Source organism: Vombatus ursinus, unplaced genomic scaffold (assembly GCF_900497805.2).
Source record: "Vombatus ursinus unplaced genomic scaffold, bare-nosed wombat genome assembly UNPS02014782.1, whole genome shotgun sequence".
NCBI classification, from domain to species: Eukaryota; Metazoa; Chordata; class Mammalia; order Diprotodontia; family Vombatidae; genus Vombatus; species Vombatus ursinus.
The window spans coordinates 889,876-899,270 of record NW_020954560.1 but is presented as its reverse complement, the minus strand read 5'-3'; the positions used below and the strand labels follow the sequence as shown (position 1 = coordinate 899,270).

The 9,395-nt window shown below is 40.5% G+C and overlaps 1 protein-coding gene across 2 annotated transcripts in view; it reads right to left on the bottom strand.

Annotated features, from left to right (window-relative positions):
• The window catches only part of NOTCH2 (notch receptor 2), a 184,660-nt gene that overhangs the window by 38,067 nt on the left and 137,198 nt on the right, over positions 1-9,395 (bottom strand). For both annotated transcript variants that reach the window (XM_027866775.1, XM_027866776.1), the window contains exon 12: positions 6,720-6,830. In XM_027866775.1, the coding sequence (XP_027722576.1) occupies positions 6,720-6,830 (111 nt within the window). The remainder of the gene's footprint in view (positions 1-6,719; positions 6,831-9,395) is intronic.

Below are 9,395 nucleotides of genomic sequence, written 5' to 3'. Positions count from 1 at the left end.
AGGGAAAGTTACTAATAAAAAGCCAAAGGCATTGAACATAGGCTTCTTCTGGAGAAGAGTCATGGCTTGGTCACAGATTCTTCAGAGCTGGGATGGATCTCAGATATCACGTGAGAAGTAGTAGAGAAGATGGATACTGAGGCAGTCAAGGGAAGGCAGACTGGACATTGCGTAGACCAGGGGCGGGGAACCTGTGACCTCATGTAGCCCTCCAGGTCCTCAAGTGACTTTGACTGAACAAAAGGGCCACACCTGAGGACCTAGAGGGCCACATATGGCCTCCCCCTTGGTATAGACAAAGGAGAAAACAAACACTCAATGGAGCAGGAGAGACTCAAGCCACGAGAAAGGAGAGAAAATTGATAATGCAAGATCTCAAAGGAAGGAGGAAGAGAAGACAGCAGGAATATAAGCAGAAGGATTAATCTTGATGAATAAGAGGGGAGGCTCGTCCTCCAAGACAGGAGTGAGGAAAGAGACTACCTGGAGAAGTAGGGAGGTTCTGAAGTAAAGAGAAGAGAAGTTGAGGAAGTTAACAGACTTTCAAATAGACATCAAATAGACATTCTTGAGCAGTTAAAAGGAGATGAGGGCATCTCCGGAGTGGACAGGCAGAGTAGAAGGTATGCGCACTTGATGAGAATGGAGAATGTTTATAACGGTGGCAGAGTTGAAAGGGAGTCAGTACCCAATAAATAAAAAGAATTCCCAATGAGCAATCTAGCCCAGAAGAGGTCAGCTGAAAGAATTTACAATAGACCTCATCAACACAGTTTTATTACTTTTTTCCAGCAACGTAGGAGAGAAGAAAGCAGAAAGTAAGTTTATCTAGGATTAGTTAATGACAAAACAGTTTTAGAATGGTACTGAACTGAGTCAAAGCTGGGTACGCAGGCAAGTGAGGTCAACAACGGGGTGATGGACTAGGAGAACCAGACAGAATCAAGGGACTAAAAACTGCGATGTCAGACTCTAATATGAGTAGTCAATTAAGTAGGAGCAGGGAGGTGAGACGGTAGGACGGGTAAGAATGTAATTTTGGAGTTTCAGATCTGAAAGAGACAGAAGAGTTGTGAATGATAACAAAGTCTCTGTGCTGCAGAATTATCAAGAGGTAGTTGAAGTGTACTTGACTTGAGATGAAGGTCACTGGAGACAGTGTCAAAGAACAGTGAGGTGAAGCCATTATAAGGAGCATCAATTGGCTGTTGAAGCCACTGAGATTTATTGCAATCATTCACATGCTGAATCACTCAATCAAAAAATATTGATCAAGCACCTATGTGCTTGGTACTGGAGACAGAAAGACAAAAATGAAGCAGTCCCTGTCCCCAAAAAGTATACCATAATCAGAGAAATTACATGCACATTGTGGAAAACAGACAAACTATCTTGGAGGCCAAAAAGGTGACTGTGATATGGATGGAAAAATTGTGGTATAAAATTTTCAAAGGAATTGTGATGGAATGATAGTAGAGGAACAAAAGTCTGAGCCCTCTGTAATTGACGCCTGGATAAAGAGGAGGAAGAAGAGGAGGAGGGGGGAAGAAAGAAAAGAAAAAGAGTTTGCTGTTGGAGTGCACTGATAAGAAAATGGTATGGTCTGGGGTAAAGGTGGGGTGGGATCTGGTTTTTTAAAAGGTACATATTTTTGTTTCAAATCTTATTTGTATAATCCTTATATACTGATATAATCCTTATTTCACTCCACTTTCCTTCCTTGGTGTGAACATAATTTAATCCTCTTATAATGATTTAGAAGGACCTTTAAAATCTCTCTGAACCAACAATTTAGCTAACAATTTTAATTTGGTGATGAGTGTGACCACCTGCATATGGCAGCGCTCCAGCCATCTGGGATTACATCAGGCTATTTGGGCTGGAAATTGGGCTAAATCAGCAACATAGGACATAAACCAGAGGGTGGTTTTGGGAATAAAATCTTACTATAGTCTTGATTTCTCGGGGTTACCTCTCTTCCCTCAGGCAACTCAAGGAATCCAATGAATGGCGTTCTGAATAACCAATGTTTTACTGCATATAACCAAACCAGTCAGCCAACATTTATTTCTTTTTTTTTTCGCTTTTTTTTGGAGGGGGGGGCTAGGCAATTGGGTTAAGTGACTTGCCCAAGGTCACACAGATCAGCCAACATACATTAAGAGTTTACTATGTGTACTATGTACCAGACACTGTGCTAAACTCAGGGATTCAAAGAAAGACAAAAACACTGTCTTTACCTTCAACAAGCTCACAGGGAGACACAGCATACAAATAACTACACATAATACACCCCCCCCCTCAAATAGAAGGTACTCTCAGAAGGAAAGCATTAGCAAGGTAGGGAGTAGGGGAGGGAAGAAGGCCTCCTGGAGAAGACAGGACTTCAGTTGGGTCTACAAAGATGCCAAGAGCTAGAGATGAGGAGAGAGAGTGGTCAAAGAAGGCTAGTGTTGCTGGATCATAGAGTATATGGAGGGATGGAAATATTAGAAGACTGGGAAGGGAGGAAGGGTCCAGTTTGTGCAGGCCTTTAAGAGACAATCAGAGGATTCATATTTGATACTGCAAGTAACAGTGAACCACTGGAGTTTAATGAGTAGAAGGCAGGGGAGTACTATGGTCAGTCGTGTGCTTCAGGAAAATTCCTTGGGCAGCTGAGTGGTAGACAGACTGGAGTGGGGAGGGACTTGAGGCAGGGAGATGGATAAGAAGGCTATTGCAGAAGTGATGAGACCCTGCCCCAGGACGGTGCCCATGTGAGTGGAGAGAAAGGAGCATGTATAAGAGATACTAAGAAGGTAGATAAGACAAAACTTTGGTGACTAGGAGGATGATGGTGGCCTGGACACAAACAGGCAAGCTGAGAAGAAGGCAGGGTTTGGGAGAAAGAGAATGAATTCTGTTTTGGACATGCTGAGTCTGAAGTGCCTATGAGACATGTGTGCAAGTAAATGGTAGCAAGTTCTGGATATGAACGAATTTACAGATTTTAAGGAATACCACATTCAAACAGAAACAAACACAAAACATTCTCTTCTTCCCCCCCCATGTCAATCATGTATTTAAAACCAGAAATTACAATAAACAGACATATACATTTAATGTGTGGATATTAAAACTGTTTTTCTCTCTTACCCAATTCTCTAAATCATTCATTACTGGCGATTTAGTATTACACAAATAAAATAATACCATATTTGGTGACATATAGTATTGTAGTGATAGCTATTTTCCTTTTTTTAAAATAACATTTTCTTAATAACTCATTTTTAAGTACTATTTCCTTGGCCTGTCCCTTGTACATTGGACTTAAAAGTTAGAAGACCCAGGTTTAAGTCCACCTGTGTGACCAAAGGCTAGATACTTCACAGCTGGCCAGGTTTCCCTTCCTTTATGTAGAACGAGGATGTTGGCTTAGGTGATATCTGCTATCGTTCTCAGCTCTACATCATATCGGACAACTCTAGTCCTGGTGGAAGACACTCAGGAGATATCTGCCACTGGCACGAAGCTATGAATCGCTACTCCTGGACCCGAGAACCATCCCCAGGCAGCAATCCAATCCTGGGTCAGAGGAAAGCTTCCCTTACTCCTTGGTTCTTTTGGGGAGAGAATTTTTTACTTCGTAGCGGGCTTCTCCTTATCTTCATCATTGAGTCATATGGACTTTTGATGCTAATGTGGTCTGCGATGAACCTTCTTTCATGCAGTTTACGGAAGCCTCACTTTGTATGGGAGGAATGACAAGAATGGGAAGCGTGGGCATACTGGTAAGAAGGGATAAGAAGGAAACATTAATGGATGGGTAGCACTTTGGAGAAGTGACAAAATAACAGTAATGCTTGGGGCAGGGAAATAAGAATAGCAGCATGAGAGGGACAGAAATGTCAAGACCAAGACTGCATTTTACCCAACACGGAAGCAAAATCAGATTGAATCTGAAAAGACATCCTACTCTCAGTAAGTAATTCAACCCAATTTCTCCTCCCTGCTTCCCGCTTTAGAGCCCCTGTGCCCAGGACGCTTGAATTACATTTAGAAAGGAACTTAATAAATATTTGTTGTTAACTGCGCTCACTCTTCCTGGAATCTGATTCCAGGCTAACCTTCTCAAAGGGCACTTTGCAAGGAGCTCTGTATAGGATGGGTGTGAAGAAAATGACTCAGACATAGCTCCTTCCCATTAGGAGTTCACATTCTCAGAAAAAGGGATCAGAAGTACTTAGTACACTATCATACATCTTGTAGGTAACTCCCTAATTACTGATTAAATTAAAATAAGGAGCCCAAGAGGTATAGGATTATATGTTTACCAATTTTCAAAGGATCCAGAAAGCTGATCAAAGTAATAATGACCACTGATTCCAACGAACCAAAAATGAAGTTGTTACGTTTGAAAATTAAGGTAAACTGGGAGATGACAGTGTATGCTCAGACTACCGTATCCCAGTTCACCTTAATTTACAAATGTAACAAAGCATGCTACCTATCTCCTGAAAGAGATTAAAAATGCAAAAGGAGATATGTAGTTTTGGACCTTACCAATGAGTAAATTTGCTATGCTTGACTATGAATATTTGTCACAAGAGTATTCCCTTCCTTTTTTTTTGTTTTGTTTATTTGGGGGACAACAGGAGAAAGAAGAAAATAAAATTCTTAAAACTAATTCTTAATTAAATTCTTAATAATAAACTTTTTAAAAAGAAGTATATGTGTGCCTAATTTATTTACCATCTACTAACACTTGGGCTCTCTCTGAGATGCTGCCTCAATATTTCCTAGCTACTATATAATTAGAAAGTATAAGCAGGTACAGGATACAGAATTTAATCTTTTTTTTAAGGCTCCCATAAACTGTACAAACTGTTATTAAAATGGCAAAAAATAGAATAAGGGAAAGAACACGATACCACACACTGCCAGGTGGTGGGCACACACCGCTAGAGCCATTGGTATTTTAAACTTCCCAGACTAAGAGACGGAGAGAGGCCCCAGACAGGCGACCTAGGCCCATACCCAAATCATAACATTGTACTTCCCGCCTGGCGTGAGTTTTACACCACACCTTAAGTTTATTTTAGAATATTCCCAACCTCTTTATTTCTCTCTTGCTTTTCTTGTCTGGCACAAGGCCGAAAAGAATCTTTGTATTCTGCAAGAACTTTCCAAGAAAATTAGCCAGCCTGAGGCATAGTCACTTTTAACACAAAACTTGTTACCTGGAAGAGTCTTCTAGGCTGATGTTCTTCCAAAGTGCTGCTTACCTGGCTACTGGGAAGAGTTAGTTACCTCTCCAGCAACAACGTGCTTTTGTCCAGTAGGCATTTTTTTGTGTTTGACTTGTTATCAGTTACTCTGAAGTAGCACATTTCAGGGCATGAATATTGTCTGGCTGACACAGGCCACATATAGCCCTGGGTGTTGGCATGAAAGTTTCCATCCTACCTGGCATGGGAGCGATCTCCCCAATGAAGAGAGGTTACTGTGACCCAATATGGGCAACAGATATCCTTCTCAAGTGCCCCACAACCATATAACCTTTGTGGCATGCCAGGCAGGAGAACACAAGCAATTGTGAAACATGAAAGGAAAATAAGTCAGTGGCAGGAGAATGGTAGCGTTCATTTGTAGCTGGCTCGGAGCTGCCTTCTGACATCACGGTTTAAAAGTCTAGGAAGGAAATTTCTTATGAGGGTTGTAAATAGCTGGGTGGCAGGCCTATCACCGCAACATCATTTAAAAATATTTGTTGAATTTTAAAAAGCCTCTATCAATTACCTACTCGTGTATTGTCCTGTAAAATAAAAAATGGGGCAGTGTTTTCCTAACCAGCATGTGAGGCTACTCTGCAGATGCCCTGACTTTTGATCAAAGGAAAACAGAGGAAAATGGACATATTTTTATCCTCGCAGGTACACTGACCATATCCTCTCTGTTGTGTTCCAACACGTTCACTAGAATGTTTTAGACTAAAAAGGGAGAGGAATATTGTTCTGTTCTTTTAGAATCATCTAAGAGGAGTTTACAGTTTGCAGAATTTTGCATAGTCTCTTTCTCTGGGGTAGGAAGCTCTCAGTCATGCCTCCAAACTGAGCTGTCTTTTCCCAAATCCTGATCTCACCCAACAATTCTTCAAAAAGAAGTACCCAGGATGGGGGAGGGAGTGGTGGCAGAGTATTTCTGGACACTGTTTTGTTTTTGTTTATGTTTTTTTGTTGAGGTGACTGGGGTTAAGTGACTTGCCCAGAGTCAGACAGCTAGAAAATATTATGCGTCCGAGGTCGGATTTGAACTCAGGTCCTCCTGACTCCAGGGCTGGTGCTCTATCCACAGTGCCACCTAACTGCCCCCGGACATTGTTTCTTGCTGGTGTTTACCTTTGGTATATATACTCTCTGTGTGCGTGTGTGAGTGTGTGCGTGTGTGTAGGTAATATATATTTGTATATGTGTATATATACACATTTATACATACAACTCTCTCTCTCTCTCCCTTCCAGTATTATTTGTAGGTGGCACTGAGCAATTAGACCGAAAATCCCCAAGTGATGTCTCAAAACATCACATGTTATATATTACAGGGAAGAATTAGAAGTGCTCTTTCTGGGCCAAGCCCTGGACCCAGCAGAAGGGAACATGAAAAGTTAAATTTTCTACGTCACTCTTCAGAGGGTAATGAGCTAGAAGGAAGGCTTTTGAAAAGAAATGGAATGTTACCTGTGAATCCTGATAAACAGACACAACTGTAGCGATTAATCCCATCCATACAGATCCCATGGACACAGGGATTACTTGCACAGTCATCAAAATTAATTTCACAATTCACCCCTGCAAAGATAAGAGCAAACTATCTCAGTGAGGTACTTCCCATTTTTTATTATTATCAGAGTCAAAGACAGTAGAGACCTCCGAATGGTGGTGGTGATGGTGATGTGCCAAAGTAGTCTAAAACTCAACCAACCCTCTTTGGGTAGAATAAAAAGCCACAAAGGATTACAGGTCTCAGGTGGTATCTAATTAAATTCCTTTTTTTGGTTATTATTACATAAACCACAGCAACCAGTTTTCAACTAATCTCTCACTTGTAACCAGAGAAGAGATGTTTCAGGGACAAGATAGAGACAAGACAAATCAATTAGTCAGTCACATACAGAATCCTACTGAACCTGAGCTCGCATCACACTTGTGCCACCCCTGTCAAAAGCTGTCCTAAAGAAGCTTGCTTTCTTTCTCTCTCTGTCTCTCTCTCTCTTTTTCTTGTGATTCTGTATAGGCAATCGGGTTAAGTGATTTGCCCCAGGTCATACAAGTAGGCGTCAAGTGTCTGGGTCTGCATTGGAACTCAGGTCCTCCTGACTCCAAGGCGAGAGTTCTCTCCACTGCTCTACCTAGCTGCCCCTGCTTTTTTTTTTTTTTAAAGGCCCTCTGTCATTCTAATACCAAATTTTTAACCAATTTTTTTTTTTAAAGAACACCTGCTGTTTGAAAATGCAACGCAAGCGCTGAGGGAGAAACAAAACCAAATGAGACGTGGTGCCTGTCCTTCAAGAAGCTTCCAATCTAGGCAGAAAGACGTCTGTTGATTGCTGCTATAATGGTGAAGCCTGGTTAGGTTAACACCAAAAAGTACTAGAAGTGGTCAGCCTCCTTCAGGCACGTATGGCAGAGAAGCAGGGAGAGAGAAATCACTACTTCTCACTGAGGTTTTTTTCCCCCCATCTTAAAGTTACATGACTACACATAAAGTAATATATATTATATATAGCTATACAGCATATTTATATACATAAAGATATATACCTATATATAACTAAAGATATGTACTTTCTAATTTTTGCAGTGAAATACCAAGATACAGTAAGGTTAGAAATAAAAAAGAGAAACTGCACAAAATTACATATTTTGTCATTTAACTGGTTTGCAGTCTTTAGCTGACTCATAATTTGTCCCAGAATTTATACCCAGTTATGGCCTAATTGCACAATTGTCATTCTCAATTGCCTGTTCATAATGGTATTAGCTAAAATAAAAGATTAAAAAGAAAAAAATAAACAGCACTGGTCTCACTAACAGGGCCCTTGGTATTTCAAGTAAAGGTCTTATTTTCTCTATTCAGTGTTCCTTACTCTGTTACCTGCTGCCCTGCAGGCAGAACATGGACAAGTGGGTAAAAGATATACAGAGACAACCTTTATCCCATTATAATGGGAATAATGCATGATGTTAGCTCTAGCAGTAGGGAAGCTTCTTAAGGGAAAGGGCTATTTCATTTTTGTCTTCTCTCCAGAGCAGAGGTCACTAAGGCATTCCTCTAATCTTGCAAATCCCATAGTATCCTCCCCTCACCTGTTACAATCTGATGTTTCCTTCTTTTTTTTTAAATAATTTATTTATTTTTGGTTTTCAACATTCACTTCCATAAGATTTTGAGTTTTAAATTTTCTCCCCCTTCAAGACCTTCCCCCTGCATCAACATGGCATGCAGTCTGATATAGGCTCTACTTACACATTCATATTAAGCATATTTTCCCATTAGTCATGATGTAAAGAACAACTAAAACTAAGGGGAAGAATCACGGGAATGAAGCAATAGAACAAAACAACCAAGGAAAAGGAGAACAAATAGTATGCTTCCATCTGCATTCAGACTCCAAAGCTCTTTCTCTGCATGTGGATGGCATTATCCACTGTGAGTCTTTTGGAGTTGTCTCAGATTCCTGCTTTGCTGTTAAGAGCCAAGGCTACCAAAGTTAGTCATCTCACAATGTGGCTGTTACTGTATACAACATTCTCCTAGTTCTGCTCCCATCACTCAGCATCAGTCCATACAAGTCTTTCCAGGTTTTTTTGAAGTCTGCCTGCTCATCATTTCTTATAGCACAACAGTATTCTATGACATTCATATACCACAACTAGTTCAGCCATTACCCAATTGATGGGCATCCCCTCAATTTCTAATTCTTCGTCACCACAAAAAAGAACTGCTATAAATCTCTTTGTACACATGGGTCCTTTTCCCGTTTTTATGATCTCTTTGGAATACAGACCTAAAAGTGGTATTGCTAGGTCAAAGGGTATGCACAATTTTGTAACCTTTTGGACATAGTTCCAAATTGCTCTCCAGAATGGTTGGATCATTTCACAACTCCACCAACAATGCATTAGTGTTCCAATTTTCCCATATCTCCTTCAACATTTATCATTGTCCTGTTTTGTCATGTTGGCCAATCTGATCGGTGTGATGTGGTACCTCAAAGTTGTTTTGATTTGCATTTCTCTAATCAATAGTGATTATCTCAATAGATCCAGAAAAAGCATTTGACAAAATACAGCACCCATTCCTATTAAAAACACTAGAGAGCATAGGAATAAATGGAGTCTTTCAATCTGGCG